Consider the following 19,103-nt stretch of genomic DNA (forward strand, 5'->3'; position numbering starts at 1 on the left):
AACTGTGGGAACTCATCTGAGATCCCCCCCCCCCCCCCAAAGATACACTTGTATGCATAGACGCATTTGCACGCGCGCACGCACGCACACACACATACTGATGACATTCATGCACACACACTCTGACAGGCTCACACACTAATACACTCACATACACTTACTCACAGACAGACACACAGACAAACACACTCACAAACACACACTCACAGACAAACACACTAACAGCCACACACACACACTCACAAACAAAGATACATACACTCACAGACAAAGACACATACACACACACACACACACACACAAACACACACACTTCCAGACAAACAAACACACTAACAGACACACACACATAAACTCACACTCCCAGACACACACAATCCCAGACACACACACACACAAACATAAATTTTTACAAAATGCTTAACAAATGTCCACCCAGCCTCCCTACCTGGAGAGCTGGCGTGGACTTGTCCCTGGGGTCCAGTGGGGCTAAAGCCTGGCGGGCGGCTGTGGTGCCTGATACACGTGGCGAGGGAGTTGCTGGTCTGTCTCCTCTGCTCCCTCGCGGGCTGTCTATTAATGCCGGGAGCCGGAATATGACATCATATTCCGGCTTCCGTAGACAGCGCGTGAGGGAGCAGAGGAGACAGACCAGCAGCTCCCTCGCCGCGTGTATCAGGCACCACAGCCGCCCGCCGGGCTTTAGCCCCACTGTTCCCACGCGTTCCTGCAGGACTCGAACCCTGATCCCAACCAATCATTGATTTCCCTTTGTTTACCCCAAGCAGATATCTACCCATAAAGCTTCCACATTTTCCTCCACATGCCTAAGATTTGACTTTAACTCGTGGTTGACATACAAACATACCCCACCACTCTTGTTGTTTTTCCTATCCTTCCTAAATAATGTGTACCCATTTAAATTAACTGCCCAGTCATGTGTCTCATCCCACCTTTTTTCTGTTATGCCTATTATATCATATTGTTTAGTGTACGATAGTGCCTCTAGTTGCCCCATTTTGTTATATAGGCTACTTGCATTAATCAGCATACATTTAATACTATCATGAGTCATTTGTACTTTTTGTGAATTTTCATCAATATTACATACCTCTTCTGTTCTGAGCTTTCCCCATCCCCCATCTCCATCCCCTTTATTCTGAGCTAAAGCCCATCTCCTTCCTATCCTATTCTATTTTCTAGAATGCTTTGACCCTAGTTTACTAGTTTAAAATCTCCTCCAACCTTCTAGCCATCCTTTCCCCCAGCACAGCAGATCAACTTACATTTAGGTGCAATCCATCACGACTATACAGGTTGTGCCCAAGCGCAAAAATCGTCCCTGTGCTCAAAAAACCCCAAACCCTCTTTCCTGCACCAAGACTTCAGCCACGTATTGACCTCTCTAATTTCCCGCTGCCTTTCTGCTGTAGTGCGTGGCACAGGTAATATTTCTGAAAATATTACCTTGGAGGTCCTTTTCTTTAGCTTACTTCCTAGTTCCCTGAACTCACTCTTTAGGACCTTCCATTTTACTCTGACTTTGTCATTGGTACCAATATGGACCGTGACAGCTGGGTCATCCCCAGCCCCTCCCAATAATCCCTCCACTCTGTCGGCAACATGCCGGACCCGAGCACCCGGGAGACAGCAAACTGTCCGGTTGAGTCAGAGTGGCAGATTACCCCATCTACTCTCTTAATAATAAAGTCCCCTACCACCACAACCTGTCTAGACTTCCTTACCCTCTTAACCCTACCCGTACTAGAGGGGCTGTTCCCATGGCTGTTAGAAGGAACAGCTTCCTGCAGTACAGCTACTTCTGAGCTGATGCTCCCAACATCTTCACTCAAAATGGGCAAATCTGTTAGGCTGCACAAGATCAGGACTAGCTGAACCTTTCCTCTTCCCTCCCCCTCTGCTTCCTCGCCCCACTGTTACCCAGCTATGTGCCTGCTCACCAACTGTCTCATCTCCTCCCACTCCACTACCTGCACCCACTAAACTCTGCTCAGTGAGCAGCAGACTCTGCAAGATTGTCAATCTCCTTCAGTGTTGCAATTTGCCTCTCCAGATCTCCAATCTGAGCTTCCAGAAAAGCCACTCACTCACACCCACCACAGAGGTATGGACCCTGGACAGCTTTATCTAGCATGCATACATGCAGCAGGATGTGCACGGAGTTAAACTCACAATCTTGCTAGCACACATCACATATGGCAAAATCATATATTATAAAAACATATAGCAAAATCTTACCTTTATTGCAGTCTGCTGCTGCTGGCTCTGCCCCTGATCTGCCTACTTGGCTGACATCATCAGAAGTGTTAATCTAAGCCAATCACAATGCTCAGGGGAAGAGCCAGCACATGCCAAACAGCATCTCTTCATAGAGATGCATTGGATCAATACATCTCTACAGGAAACTGCCCTAGGAAGCACGTCTAGTAGCCATCTAAGGAGTGGCCAGTGAAGGTGTCACTAGGCTGTAAAATGTTCTCTTTGAAAAAATAGTGTTTACTACAAAAAGTTTGAATGGATTGATTATACTCACCAGAACAAATACAATAAGCTATAGTTGTTCTGGTAACTATAGTGTCCCTTTAACCACTTAAGGGACCCCAACTCTAAACGCCGTCCTTCCCACTTACCTGCTCACTGACAATCCCCTGCTGACGATCGTGATGGGGGGGACTTACCTGGCATCACAGGGTGTCCCCCTGTGTCTGATCCGGCTCTCCTGGGCCATGTGAACGTGAGGTCCTTGCGAGGACCTTACGATCACATGGACGGAATAGCCATCCATAGCAGTGCCAGCAGGGGGAGTCCCTGGAATGACAGGCAGTCTTCCTGGTGCATGAAATAATGTTAAATAAAGTTTAAACACAGTTTAAAATGAAATATATACTTAGAATGTATATATATATATACTTAGAATATATATATATATATATATATATATATATATATTTAGAATATATATATATATATATATATATATATATATATCAGAATACACGTAGAATGGTATTAAATATATATATATATATATATATATATATTTATTATAAATACATTACAAATAATTAAATATATGTGTAATTTTGATCGAGAGAGAGAGAGAGAGAGAGAGAGAGAGAGAGATCAAAATACACTTAGAGCATATATATATCAGTGTTTATATATACACCTATATATAAATAAAAATAAATATATATATAGAGAGAGATCAAAATACACTTAGAACATATATATATATATATATATATATATATATATATCAGTGTTTATATGTTTATATATACACCTATATATAAATAAAAATAAAAAATACACACACACACATATATATTTTTTTTATTGTACGTATATATTTATGTAATATTTTTACTTGTCATTTTATTAATTACAATTTGCAGGACCTGCCTGATAATCCAGGCAGAAAGTCCAGATAATTTAATTTGCTAGCACTATATATAACCCTGTAACTTTCCAAGACAACCTAAAATTTCCAAGACACCCTAAAACCTGTACATGGGGGGTACTGTTTTACTCGGGATACTACTCAGAACACAAATATTAGTGTATTACAACAATATCATCAGTAAAAATGCATTTTTTTGCATTTTTACACAAAAACGGCAATATAATTTTTGTGATACATTTTACGGTTTTGAAACACTAAGTCTGAGAATAACAGTATCCCTTATGTACAGGTTTTATGGTGTTTTCAAAAGTTACAGAGTCAAATAAAAGGCTTGTGTTTAAGGTTTTTCACATTGAAATCGCCAGATTGGTTACATTGCCTTTGAGACCGTATGGTATCCCAGGAACGAGAATTACCCCCATGATAGCATACCATTTGCAAATGTAGACGACCCAAGGTATTGCACATCGGGTATGTCAAGACTTTTTCAGTAGCCACTTGGTCACAAACACTGGCCAAAATTGTCGTTTAAATTAGTTTTTTGCATTTTTCACACACAATTATTAATGCTAACTTTGGCCAGTGTTTGTTACTAAGTGGCTACTAAAAAAAAAGTCTGGACATACCCCATTTGCAATACCTTGGGTTGACTACTATTGCTAATTCTAATCTACTAATTCTCATTCCTGGGCTACCATACGGTCTCAAAGGCAACGTAACAAATCTGGCGAATTTCAATGTGACAAAAACTGAAAAATGTAACATGCTATATTTGACCCTATAACTTCCCAAAACACCATAAAACATGTACATAGGGGGAACGGTTTTACATGTGAGACAACACTGAATAAAAATATGTGTATTTTATTGCAGTAAAAGATAACAGTATTATGATATTCACAGTTAAAATGTCATGCAGAACTAAAAAAAAAAACTATATTTTTTCATATTAACTTATGTTTCATAACTAAATATTTGATGTTAAATGAAAGCCCTGTTTCTCCTGAATAAAATTATATATAATAAAGTTTGGGGGCACCTAATAAGAAATAGGTGAATTACGGTTGAACAGACATAGGGAAATTCTATGTTCTGTTTACATTTTATTTTGATCAAAACGTGTACATATGACTCAGTCCTTAACCGTATACATTTGACTCAGTTCTTAAGGGGTTAAATAGAAAATGGCAACCACTGACTCTTCAGCATCTAGAAGTTACAATTCCTTTAAATCCAAGGCAACCAATGGCTAACTTGAATGAGTTGGGGTTTTCATTAATTGCATTTACTGAAGTTATTCATTCTACAAACACTGAATAACAATAACATTTTTGCAACTTATTTTATTCACCATTCCTTTGTTTGTTTTTCTGGCAGTAAATGGCTCACATTGGAAGATACTTGTTAAACTATTCCAGGCATTTTACTGGATGTTAGCTTTGGGTGTTTTCATTATCTGCATGTCAGTGATCTTCTGCTTATTGCCCAGATGTTAAGCATCTGTTCCTTCCAATGAGCTATACTGTGATAATCAGTGGACCTTAATAGTTTAACATGCCCATAAACACTTTCTATAAAAATGTATAAAATGGTTTCAATAGACTAAAATTATATAAAAAAAATTTTATAGGCAATGCAGATATTTTAGAGCTTTTGTTTTTAGCTTTTTTAATTTTTAAACCGTAAAAAAAAAAAATGTAATTAGTTTTTTAAATCACTTTTGGCCATAGATATACCCTGAAAATATTCTACAATAAAACATATTTCACCATTAATGTTTTGGTAGGATGTGAGAGAGGTGAATAGTTGTACATACATAGTGAGAGATGTATTGTTAAAAGGCCTTATCCTTCATTTATAATGAATGCAGGCTTGCAAAGAATACAGACCAATATACATTGTCAAAATATAGCTCCTTTCGGCATGTGGTGCGACCGAAATGCCGCACATATCTAATTACTAGAAAAGGGAAACTATTGGTATTTTGTCATCAACACATGCTCAGTTAAAAAGAGAATAAGGTGAATGTGCACCCCACCGATGTATAGCAAGCACCCACTAAGCATGCAGAAAAATTGTAATTGGCTAACTCAAGACAAGGTACTGCAGCAGCTAAATAAAGGGGAGGCTAGGGAGCCTCTGTTCTCACTCTCTGTGAAGTGCAGAGCTGATTTATGGCGCCCTTGAGCTCCAGGTAGTTCTGAGCATTTTCTGAAACTAAGAGTCTGGTGCTCGAGAGAGCAGTTAAACAAGGACTGCTCCTGGAACCAGGAGAGACCAGAACCTCTTCACACTGGACAACAACGCATCTTCGTTATGTCCCCCCTCCCTGCACCAAGGTAACTAGAGCAAAGGGGAGGGTTTAAACATATTTTATTTCTTAATAATTAAAAATAATTTTTACAAATTGTTGTTATATTTTTTTTTATTAAACAAATTAAAACATCTCACCCCTCTCAACACACACTACAGCCTCTTCCCCATAATAAAAACCTTGCACAAACATACACACATCCCAAGCACACAATGCATACTACAACAGAAACCCAAAACAAAAAGCAGTGGAGCTCTGTGAAACACTACTATGCACATTATAGTAAGAGTTTGTGCTTGTCTGTGTCTGTCTATGGCTGTTCATGGGTCTTTGCATGTGTGTGCATCTGTCTGCCTGTTTATGTCTGTGTTGGGTTTGGGGAGGGACCAGAGGTGGAGCTTTAGCAAGGGGTCACCAAATTATTTTATGGCTCAAGCCCCCAGTGTTATATGACACCTGCATTTTTTTTCTGAAAGCTTATTTCAATAGTGTCAAGATCATATGCATTTGTGACAGATGTCTTAACATTCCTGAAGTATTGATTCACTATATTCCAAGGACAAGGGTCAAAGCAGGTCTTAAATGTGGATAGTGAATAAATTATACTTAAATTGCAAATGCTGCCGTCATTGTTTGTAAATACAATGTTCTGGTGTGTCTCCCTTTATAGACATATCAAATATCTCAGACTGTGTGTGTATTAAAACTTTACTTCACATTTACTAGAACTTGGTAAAGCTTAATAAAACATTGACCAGTTAGGTAGTTTTTGTAGCTTTGTCATCATTGTTCGATGTTTAGCATTCTTGTGATTTGTTTTGAATGCTAGTTGTCAAATATTAAATCTCTGTTGAATATTTATTTTTTTATGATTGACACATCTTAAATGCACAATGGTACACTGCAATCTAGCGTTATAAGACAATAGCAGCAGTAAGCTTAGATCAGTACATTTTAAAAGGAAACTCCAGCCTTAAATTTTTTTTATTTTTTATTTTTTAAATACACCTTCACACAACTCACATTAATAACCCAGCTATCTCCTCTTCAAAAGTGTTCTAATGTGTTTTGCAGTTATTCCTGAACTTTCACATTAAAACATAGCGGTGTTGATCATTTTACATTAAAGTGATACCAAGCACCATAATGACTACAGTTTATTTTTTCGCTTAAAGGACCACTAAGCGCACGAGACCACTTCACCCCAATGAAATGGACTGGATGCAGTGGCCCTGCATGCGTGTGGTTCTACTAGAGCAGTGTTTTACAACCCAGTCCTCAAGGCACACCAGTCCAGGATTTAAGGATTACCCAGTTTTGTCTAAGGTGTTTTTTCTTTTTTTTCTAAAAACACCTTAGACAAAACTGGGTAATCCTTAATTCCTGGACTGGTAGGTGTGCCTTGAGGACTGGGTTGGGAAACACTGTACTAAAGCATGCGCACCATGTTCCCAATGATTCTCTATGAAAGGCATTGGATTGGATGATTGCCAAGAGAGCAACGTCACCAGAATAACATTGTGGGTAATGGAGTGGGCAGCAGCATCGAGGGGGTCTCTACATTGGGGAAAAAGGTAAGTAAAATCTTTTAACTATTTTTATTGCAGTTGGGGGAGGCTCTCTAATCTAAATAGGGATTAGGGCGTTATAATGTACCTTTAAGGTGAAAAGATGTGTTGGGTACAGTCCCTCTAGTTCTTATCAAATTATGTTTAAGCAGTGTGATATAAACAGGATTTCCTGAATCCATAGCTCATTCCTTCTGGTGCAGTTAAGATAATGAGAATTAAAAAAATTAATGAAATTCCTTGTTAGCTTGGTGGCAGATGAGTGTGTCAGCTTTTTGTGCTGAGAGTGTGCTTCTTTTTCCCAAACAACCAAGAAAACATGGAGGGACTGCACCTATATACGCTTTGCACCATAACTAGGTCACAAATTGTAGTTGTCTGGTGCTTACAGTTTCCATTTAACACCGTTCACTTCTATGTCCTCCAGTCAAACTTTCAAGCCCTCTTATTTCCTAGATAAATATGTTTTTTGTTAACTGATTTATTCTTAAATAATATTAACAAAGATTTTTTTTTTAAATTGAGATTTGATGAAAAGGAATGATAAATGTATACCAGTTCCTCTTTTAAGTTTTTTATTATCTATACAATAGTTAAAACCTTGCAAACCTTAAAGTATTATAAAGTAAGCATATATTTTAAGCTGTTTATCTGCTGGTGATTTTATCAGCACTGAGTTTAGTTACATTGTTACATAGCAGAAAATAGATTTGCCTCCATCAAGTTCAGTCTTCCTCACATGTTTTTGCTGTTGATCCAAAAGAAGGCAAAAAACCTAGTCTGAAGCGCTTCCAATTTTGCAACAAACTAGGAAAATATTCCTTATTGACCCCAAAATAGCAGTCAGATGTCTCCTTGGATCAAGCAGCTATTACCCCACTAATAAGAAATTATATCCCTGTATGTTATGTTTTTCCAAGTATTTATCCAATTGCAGTTTAAACATCTGTATGGACTCTGATAGAACCACCTCTTCAGGCAGAGAATTCCATATCCTTATTGCGCTTACTGTAAAAAAAACATTTCTTTGCCTTAGATGAAATCTCCTTTCTTCCAGCCTAAATGTATAACCGTGTGTCCTATGTATAGACCTGTTTGTGAATAGAATTCCACATAAAGGTTTGTACTGGCCCCGAATATATTTGTATAATAATATCATATCCCCTCTGAGGCGCGGTTATTCCAAACTAAAGAGATTTAAATTTTGAAACCTTTCTTCATAACTAAAATGCTCAATTCCTTTTATTAATTTTGTAGCTTGTCTCTGCACTTTTTCTAGTGTCATGATATAATTCTTTAGAACCTTGTGCCCAAAATTGCACAGCATATTCAAGGTGTGGTCTTACCAGCGATTTATAAAGAGGCAAAATTATATTTTCATCCCGAGAATTTATTTACACATGACAAAACCTTACTGGCCTTAGCAACTGCAGATTGACATTGCATATTGCTGCCTAATTTGTTGTCTATAACAATTCCCAAATCCTTCTCGTGTGGGGTTATCTCTAATTTACTACCATTAGGGTGTAAGTTGATTGTGCATTCTTGACCCCAAAGTGCATAACTTTGCATTTCATCTGCCATATTAGTGCCCAGTCCCCCAATCTATCCAAATCCCCCCGCAGCAAAGCAATATCCTGCTCAAATTTTATTACTTTACAAAGTTTTGTGTCATCTGCAAACACAGAAACATGGCTTTCAATGCCTATTTCAAGATCATCTATAAATATGTTAAATAGAAGCAGTCCCAAAACAGAACCCTGAGGGACACCACTTACCACTTTTGCCCAGCTTGAAAATTTACCATTAATGACAACTCGTTGTATTCTATCCTTAAGCCAATGTTCTACCCAAGAACAAGAATAATCAACTAGACCAATTTCTTTTAGTTTGAAGAATAACCTTTAGTGAGGAACCTTATCAAATGCCTTGGTAAAATCCAAGTAGATCACATCCACTGCAACACCCTGATCTAAACTTCTACTTACTTCTTTGTTTAGAATAAATCTATAACTACCTACCTGATTCATCCAATAAATAACTTTATTCTAAACATCTGCCCACATTATGTTTCCTAAATCAAATCATACCTAGAGGTATAATTGATCATCAGTAGTTTCACAATTTTTCTGCCATTTTGGTACAAACTAACATTTCCCTTAAGAACCAATTTTGCAGCAGCTCTTTATTTACATACTATAGAAGAGTCATTTGGGGTGAACCCCATTTACGCCTGTCCTTATCGATCCTGTGTGTTTAAATTGTCGTCATGAAAAGGGATGCTGAATGCTTTTTGTAACCTCCAATACCTATCAGTCTCAGAATATGTTCTGAATTCTGCACATATATGGCCACCCGCAAACATCTGCAACAGATGGACGCGGTCCGAACATAATTCAGAAAATTTGGCTGCAACCCAAACGTAAGTCCAGGTACAGAAAATTGTGGGGTCAGGTATACTGTACTGTGACAGCTGCACAAAAAGACAGGCAAAGAAGAGATAGTTTGTAAATAAAGCTTATATCTCAGTATGACAGAACTCAGAAATGCAATATTTTTTACTATCGAATATTAAAACACAACAGTGTAAGTAAAACTTCTGTTTAGTGGGAGGAAACTTCTGATGCTGTTTCCATAGCAGTCAGACCTGTAAAGAGATTGGTCCAATGTTAGCTGCATCCCAGAATTAAAGGCAGCTGTGCCTCTGCATTAATATATGCCGGATACAACACACAAAATGTATAAACCTTTTTCCCATTCCATATTTTTCTAACAATTATCTTTGTGCGACGCCTCCCAATCATCTTTCACCATATTTTAACTCCCCACCCCCATTAAACTAGCATCTGGTGGTGTGCCAGGGCACGTCTCCTAAATACCAGAACGTGGAAAGCTGAATAAAGCCATTTTAATCATCTCTGATTAACAGTACTTCCGCCACAATGTGCAGCAATGCATAAGAACCTCTCGAGCCTATTCCAGGATATTGGTACATATTAACCCAGTTTTCCTAATGTGCATGACAACAGAAAGCTCTATATCACAGCTTTCTAATCCTACCCCAAAACAAACTCTACTGTGTGTTTGTAGTAATCAGAATTCTGATTTACATTTTTCTTCTTTTTTTTACCTAACAATTGACAGATTGTCTGCAGTTAAATAAGAAATAAAATAGAATACTGGAAACCGTTTTCAGATTTTTCACCTAACACAAAGTAATAACCACAACATGCCATCTGCAACAAAACAAAACGAGGCATGCTTTTTGAAGATATACAATTTATCTCAGATTGTTTTATTTACTCTTATAAGGCTCTGGAAACACAGGATTCCGTGAATATAAGGACGGTGTCTGCAGTCTAGGCATACCCTGCATATTTATGTCTTTTCTGGTCAGATTGCAAGATTTTAACCCACTACAAGTCAGCTGGATGTGTGCCATAGATTTAGTATGATACATAAGGGGTTAACGTACACTTGATGTACCAGATGACCTTGGCACAGCAGGTGGCACAGAATGAAAAGTAGCAAATGTAGTCAACTCTCCTCTGTACAGAGCTGCCTCTTGTACAGCAGGTGTCTGACATTTATTCCTCCTATGTTTTTCCTATTGATTTCTCACTGTTCTGTTTTTCAGTCTGGATACTGGTGACTGCAAATAAAATAAGGGGCATCCATCACCAAAATTGCTTAAAGTCAGAGTTATGCTTAAAAGGACTCATTAAAAAATCAGGTTGAATAATACAAACAATCAGAGGTTAGGAAGCAAAGAGAGAGCAATCAATTTAGGACAATGCTACAGTCTCTTAAAGGGACACTAAAGTCACCAAAACAACTACAGGTTAATGAATTTGCTCTGGTAAGTATAATCATTCCCTTCAAGCTTTTTGCTGTAAACAGTGTCTTTTTAGAAGGCACTGTTTACATCACAGCCTAGGGATACCTCCACTCCTCGGATGGCTACTAGAGGTGCTTCCAGGGGCAGTACTGCACAGTGTGCAGCATTACCATTCAGTGTATCCACCATCTGCATGGAGACACTGAACCTTCCTCATAGAGATGCATTGATTCAATGTATCTCTACGAGGAGATCCTGATTGGCCATGGCTGTGTTTGACTTGTGCTGGCTCTACCCCTGATCTGCCTCCTTGACAGTCTCAGCCAATCCTATGTGAAAGCATTGTGATTGGCTCACAGAATCACTTCTGATGATTTCAGGCAAGCAGGCAGATCAGGGCACAGCCAGCAGCTACAGACTTGAATAGAAATAGGATTGTACTAAAGTTAGTGGGGCCAGGAGAGCTAGATGGTGGTTTTAACACTATAGGGTCAGGAATACATGTTTGTGTTCCTGACCCTATAGTGTTACTTTAAATTTATCTCAAAGCAGACTTGATTTTTAGGGTACCACACATTCCAAGCACCTTCACTATCTATACTAATTGCAGCAACTCTGCTAGTAAACTTTTCTCTCCTCATCGCCTTAATCATAGTGCCTTATAAACGGCAGCAACCTGGCTGCACATAACGTAAGAATAATGTGGGACCAGGATTGGGTTAAATCTCAGCCACTGCTTGGGCCTTGGAAATACTGTAGAAGCAGAGGAGCCTGGATAGCTGGAGCAAAGAGGTACCTTTAAAAGGCGCATTTTTTTATTTTAGATTTTTGTGTATTCTAATATATAAATTCCTTATCCAAACCACAATATCCCCTTTCTTGTTCATACTAGTGTAAATTTAAATAAAATTTACATTAGCTGCCAATCCTATATTTTTACCCTATTCCCTTACATTCATATACAAGTAGTAAGCAGTCAAGTAGATAAAGTCAGGGACGAATTTGCCGTGAGGCAAACAAGGCCTTTGCCTTGGGCGGCAATTTCCTGCAAAAATCGCCGCCCCCAAATGCCCAGGCAAATACCTGGTTTGCCTCGATTTATGGGAGCCCAAGAGTTGGCCGGCTGGCAACCTTTGGGCTCCTCCGGGCGGTGGTTTCCTGGCCGGGCGGCGAGGGAGCACTTTCACCTGAGCTCTCTCTGCTCAGCTCCCTTGCGCGACCCGCAATGATGCCGGGAGCCGTAATATGAGGTCATATTCTGGCTCCCGGCATCACTCTGCGGCGCACAAGGGAGCTGAGCAGAGCGCTCAGGGGAAAGTGCTCCCTCATTGAAAACCTAGAGGACCCGCAGCCTGCCTGCCTACATGTCCGACCGCCTCCCTGCCCAGCAGGCCCACTGTACCCCATGTGAGAAAAACACCCAGCTATTCCAAAAGTAGGGAAGCTGGGTGGATTTCAATTTAAAAAAAAATATATTAATAATAGTGAGTGGGTGTCAGTGAATGTGAGTGTGCGTCTATCAGTGTGTCAAATCAGTGAGTGTGTGTATGTCATAGTTTGTCAGTGCATATCAGAGTGTCTGTCAATGAGTGTATGCATCTATCAGTGAGTGTGTGCGTCTGTCAGTGAGTGAGCATCTGTCAGTCAAAGTGCGGCCTCGGGTGTGCCCGAGCACCGTCCTGCCTAGGCCAGCACAAATCCTGCATACACCACTGGATACAGTTGAATGTGTTCCCCACCTAAATGTTGCTTTATTACACTGCAGTCACAGAGTGTTTAATCACCTGACCTACACTGCTCCCAATCTAGATTCTAATAAACCCCAATGAGGGCCTCATTTACACACATCTATTTATTGGCCTATTAGCAGATATCAAAATGGACACATTTCTGCACTACGGCTTGGAGTTCTCAAATACCCCTTATCTCCTTTAAGAAGTTCAAAGTTTGTAGTAATAGTAGGTGGAAAGATTTAGATATGAAGCCTACCGTTTTCAGCGGCAACAAGAATATTACATTACAACTTTTTGGAGCAAGGTTTTATTTAGAATTTTGTCAAAAATATTGGGTTTGACCATCAAAAACTCAAATAAATGGGATTCTACTCAATGAAATGTTAGACTGTTTTGCAGGCTGCAATGATTATTAATCTGTCGGAGTAGTATACAAAGACTATTTACTGCCATCCAAGGCTCTTTTACTTCACTCTGTCCTCCGTTTATTAAATTCACCTCTAGGGGAGGAAGAATAAATTAAATGGTGAGATTTTAAAAATATATGCTCCTGTGGACACTTAGAGTAGAGGAATGGAATACATCAAATACATATAGATTGTGAATAGACTAGACATTTTTCCAAGAAACAGTAATGGACGTCTGGCCTGGTTGTCCTCTAAAGTAGTGCTCCTCAACCCTCTCCTTAGACTCTAGGGTGCTATTTTTCCTTTTTCTAAACACCTTAGACACACCCAGATAATTATGGATTGTTAGATGTGCCTTGAGGAGAGGATTGAGGAGCACTGCTCTAAAGGGCATTTGTAGGTTCTGATGGAACATACCCAGATTGACCTGACCCTTAAAGACACACTTCACTGCCAAAATACAAATTAAATAAATCCCTATTTAGTAAATATACCTAAAATAAAAACTTGCGTGCATTTAATTACACATTTTTTTCATTGGAGTATAGCTATAAATCTGCTGTTTCTTTTCTGCAGCCATTGCAAGGCAGGTGCTCTGGGTAACTTCTGCCTCTTGAGGTTAGCTACACTGAGCTAACCAAACCAGGAAGTAACTGTGTCAAGTGTCAATTTCAATTAAAATTTGCATTTTAAGATGACACTCTTAACACAAAGCTTTCCAGCATGCTAAAGTGATTTACAGGTCTGCAGTATCCCTTTAAGATACAATCTACATAAAGTTAGAAGCAATGGCATCTGTTTTTCTGCCCATCTCGCACAATCCAGGATTTACTATGTATTTGCAGAGGACTTTGTATGCAAGATGTTGGTATCTAGAAATAAATACAGTTCATCTCCATCATGTTTGTCAAGAAGGGGAGATTAGTTTCTTTAGTTATATTAATTACACAGCAGCCTAGTAGGACAGTAAATTAATTCCTGTATATGCAGGATATGGTTCTGGCCCAATGGTGCTTTCAGTTTGTTTTGACATCCATTGAATTAGTTTGTGAGAGGGATCTGCCCGTTGAGATAGGGGATGTGGTCTGGGTGATTTTAGTGGTCTTTTAAAAGAACTTTGATAATATATTTGTCAAGCGCTGAAGAGAGTTTAATTGCTACTTTTTGGAAATCAGATGGGGACCCCTACACGTAATAGGTGTATTACAGAGATGCAAGTGTTGAGGGATTTTTAAGCAGATAGTGGATTATCTGCTGAGGAGGTAACCCAGGGTTGCTCAGATAACTAACTCCTCCTTCCTTGGCTTGCCTCCTGGCGTTTCCAACACGTGTCTCTGGTGGTCATGCCCTGTTTTATTATGCACTTCCTCGGCGCCAACGTCATCACCCCAATCATTCACTATTGCTTTATTTGCAAAACCCCCTTATATTTTGGGGGCATGGCTATGACACAAACGCCCTTATCATAAAAGTACAGATGTTGTTTTCTGCAAATCAGTTTCCTGTTGTTGTTTATAATGGGAACCAAGTGGTGACAATTTTATATATATATATATATATATATATATATATATATATATTATAAACACACATACACGACAAGGCATCCATTGACTATTCTACTCTCTGATATCCTTGACGTAGCTTTGTATTATCGCTCATGCAATTTGAAGCTCCCTTTATACGTGACTATACTTGGACTACTCTTATCTTATTACGTTTACCCGTCCATTCCAAGGACTGGTATACATTCAAGGTTTAGTGTTCTGGGGTACTTATACTCTGCGTGTTATGAGAAGTCATACTACATTAAACACCAGAAGCCTAGAGATTTACAAATTTGAAAAACTGCAACAACTTTAACAAAATCTGGCTCCAAAACCCCGGCTTTGACCCAATGACAATACGCATTTGTATTCCTAATGCTGTAGTGTTTCTTTAATGGCCTATATTTATATTTTTCTGCAACAAAAACTTGTGGAGGAGGTAACAACCAACCTGCCCCAATGGATCAGTCTCCACTGCAGATAGCATATACCATTCCATATTTGAATCATCAAAAACCCTGACAAGTCATCTGTGCAGTCTGTTGTATTAATTGTACTACTGCATAACACAATGTAATAATCTGCTACAGGAACACAGATAACCAAAAGGGACATTCTTACAAAAACAGGAACAATTTGCTGCTCTTTGAGTCAGCCTGTGGATAATGTAAGTAACAGTCCCACTGTGAAGGTCAGTGGTTCCCAACCATAAATCTCACCAGCAGTTCAGGATTTAAGCTTCAAAACAAATCTGGATTCTTGAATATTGGGTTGGGAACTACTGAAATATGTATAAATGCGCTCTAATTCCCAAAGGTGGTTTTGATCTATTGCTCCAAAAACTCAAGGTACCAACAATAAAACATTTGAATGAATGTTCCAAACTATTTTCAAGTATTTTACATATAGCTCCAAGTCTAAGTACATTGAAAAACACATATTTTGGTGCCCATTGTCATCCACTGGCTTAAATTAAGCGGCCAATATTATCCATGTGAATTATAAAATTTCACACTCACCTTCATGGGTTTCCAGTATGTGTACGGTATCTCCAATCTGTAAACTTAACTCATCTGGTGCTCCTGCATCATAGTTATAAAGTGCTAAAATGAGGATAGACAAAACAAAAAAAAAAAAAAACACAACAAGCTTTAGTTAGGCATTGTGAAATATTGCTCACTCTGAATTTTTGTTTTCCAAGCTATAAACATTTATATATGTATATTCGCAAGTCTACAATTTTTAGCAGATAGGTTATTTATTTATTGTGCCTCTCACAAACAGTAAGTGAAGTAGAACAAAACTGAGCATACATTAAAGGGATACTCCAAGCATTACGATCACTTCAGTGATTTGAAGTGGTCATGGTGCTAGGAGTCTGAAGTGCAGCGCTGCATATAAAGCGATGTAGACCTTTGCTACCACAGGTGTAAATCCACTTCCGGCAGTGTCTTAAGATCGTCCAAAACAAGAGATGCAGGCTGGCTAATGTTACTTATGTGCACATTTGGTAAAATTGTGCATTAATGAGTTTTAATCCACACATGAACAAATCGATCCATCTAGGATTTACCTGTGGAGTCTTAATTATTGAATAGGACTCCACAGGTAAATAATTGACGATCAATTAATTTGGGTGTAGATTAACAGGACTTTGTTCGTACCAGTTGAAAAGATTTTGTGCACAAGTCTAATATTTAGCATCTGTCATCAGCAAGAATAACATGATGGTGGCACCTTCGATCCAGGCATGTGTTGGCATTGGTCGTCTAAGTTCTTGGACCATGCCAACATTAATTAAAAATAGCGTTTTAATACAACACATTTGTTTTTATTTTAGTTGGATTTACCCTTTAAAGGGTCACAAGAATTTGAAGATAATAGGTATTATATTACATGATAGTCACCATTGTACCTTCACAAAAAATATTTGTACAGAGCTCAAGTCTAAATAAAGTAAGAGGTGTCAGAATCAACATGGAATTTGGAAATATCACTTGGATCGTTTGAATTAATTCTGCATCTAAAATGCTCTTCACTGCTTTGAGTGTCAGGATAGTACAAATGCTCATTATGAATGGCATTTTGTGTTCTTGTTCACAATTGGAGACAGCTTTATAGGTTCTTAAAGAAATGGCAAGGTTAAAAAGGACAATGGGTAACCGGTAATTATCCCATCTAGCATGAATTCACATTGAAGATCATCTTCAGGATTATTTACTTAGCAGCACTGTGGGGATATTCACGTCTGAGAAGAATTTTGCACACTAAAAGTGCTCACCTATTCACCAAATCCTCTGATATTATTAGTTCTGGGAAAGAACCAGTCATCAGAGGAAAATATGGTCAGTGCACTACCTGTTCTCACAGTCTAATCTCTATTTCAGAGAAGCAATGACTATTACTCACTAAACCATGATTTGTCAGGGATTGATGAGAGAACGACCAATTTTATACCAAAATAGTCAAATTCTAGTGAAGATAGCCTAATCGCTTATTATTCTAGATATAAAACTGGAATTAAATAGGGAACTGCCAAACAAGTAATGGTTTAGTGCATGCATAGAAAGGTAGGGATAAGTAAAAGGGACTGGTAGAGAGAGAGAGAGAAGGTTGAAGTAGAGGGTGGGGAAATAGCAACTGGGGAAGAGAACGGAGAATTTAGTGAAGTTTGAATAAAAAGAAAAAAAAGACAAAAGAAAATGGAGAGGTGAAAGAGACTGGCAGATAAATTATGGTATGTTTCTTGGAGATGGAAAACTGGTGAACAGAGAGGAGTGGCAGAGGTTAAAAATAAAAGATTTAAAAAATATATATATGTCGATTGGAGAAAATAGGCAAGCATGGGCCATGAAACCGATACAAAAAAAAAGCTGCAAGAAAGAAAAATGAGTAAGATTGTCATAAAGCAAAGTTAGAGGGGAAAAAAAAGAAAAGAAAAAACAATTCTCATTTACATGTGGCTTCAGCTGATTAGAAGAGGAAACTATAGAAAGTTACAGTCGCCTTCATGAAATAAGTATGTAGAGAACTAGTTAAGATCTTCATTATTGTTTTCACATAAATCTGAGATTCTCTCTCTGTCGATTGAGGAGCTGTTAGCAACCATCACCAAATGGATCATCCGTCTGCTCTCAGATTAAGGCAGGCAAGATATGGCCAGGGAAAAATAAGAATGCATCGTGAAAAGCACACGCCATTTTTCCCGTGATTCCCAATGCACTACAAAAATAACTTTATCCAACAGAATAAAATAGTACTATTGAAAAAAATATTCCTGAAATCGTTTTTCCAGGAAATTCAGAGCAGTAGATGCCAACAACATATCTTTATAAAGTAAGACATATAAAGAGGTATAGGCATGTAGATAACACATTACAGACAGCATAGCATAAAATATCCACTCTCAATAAATAGAAAAGCAATGTATACTATTAAGAATACAGCCACTTAACGAAGTACACACCAATGATTGATACAATATATACATTAGAATCAATTTAATATTTACAATGAACCCCATCTGCACTCACAAACCATTGAAAACAATACTACAATGATAACAATGGTTACCCATCAAGAAAACCAGGGCACCAGCTGCCAATAAGTAGACCTCTATATTCATCCAGGGCAGTCTATTATCCCAACACTCACACCAGATTAGCCACCAGTAGAACCAATAATGTGACATGCCTTAAATTTAGCCATCTGCTGCAGTAACATGTAACATGGGGGCAAAGATCATAAATTACTGTTGCCATGGTTCGTTAAACTGAGTTATGCAGACTTGATAAGTACATTGCAAATTGTAAGACAGTGTAACCAAATTAAGGGGGGGGGGGGGATCCAACTCACAATTTTTTCCTACAGCTTAAGTTATTTTAGCTTTACAGGTAACTGACTCTGGTCAGTTCTCCGAGATTCTTAATTTACTGAATAACCACATTTAAAAAAAAAAAAACAACTAGCTGAGCTAAAAACAGTTGAGATTTTTTCCAAATGTGTTACTCACAGCTACATTGTAAATTTCTACTCAATTCAAAACATTTCATGGTTTGGGGGAATAACCCTGCCATTAGGTATAAAATCCACTAGAACTATATACACTATGTGGCCAAAGGTATGTGGACACCACTACTATTTATTGGGTTCAGGTGTTGTATGAGAAGTAACCTTTTTTTATTAAAGTCGGGGGGTGGGGAGGGAGGGGGGGGGGAAGGGCAATAAACATGTATTCCTGACCCTATAGTGTTGAAAAAATGCTACCCC

General features: G+C 38.5%; 1 protein-coding gene across 3 annotated transcripts in view; it reads right to left on the minus strand.

Moving 5' to 3' along the window:
• DOCK1 (dedicator of cytokinesis 1) overlaps window positions 1-19,103 on the minus strand; it is a 369,359-nt gene that overhangs the window by 326,250 nt on the left and 24,006 nt on the right. For all 3 annotated transcript variants that reach the window (XM_063434591.1, XM_063434590.1, XM_063434592.1), the window contains exon 2: window positions 15,854-15,937. In XM_063434591.1, the coding sequence (XP_063290661.1) occupies window positions 15,854-15,937 (84 nt within the window). The remainder of the gene's footprint in view (window positions 1-15,853; window positions 15,938-19,103) is intronic.

The sequence above is a fragment of the Pelobates fuscus genome, chromosome 10 (genome assembly GCF_036172605.1).
Source record: "Pelobates fuscus isolate aPelFus1 chromosome 10, aPelFus1.pri, whole genome shotgun sequence".
Classification (NCBI taxonomy): Eukaryota; Metazoa; Chordata; class Amphibia; order Anura; family Pelobatidae; genus Pelobates; species Pelobates fuscus.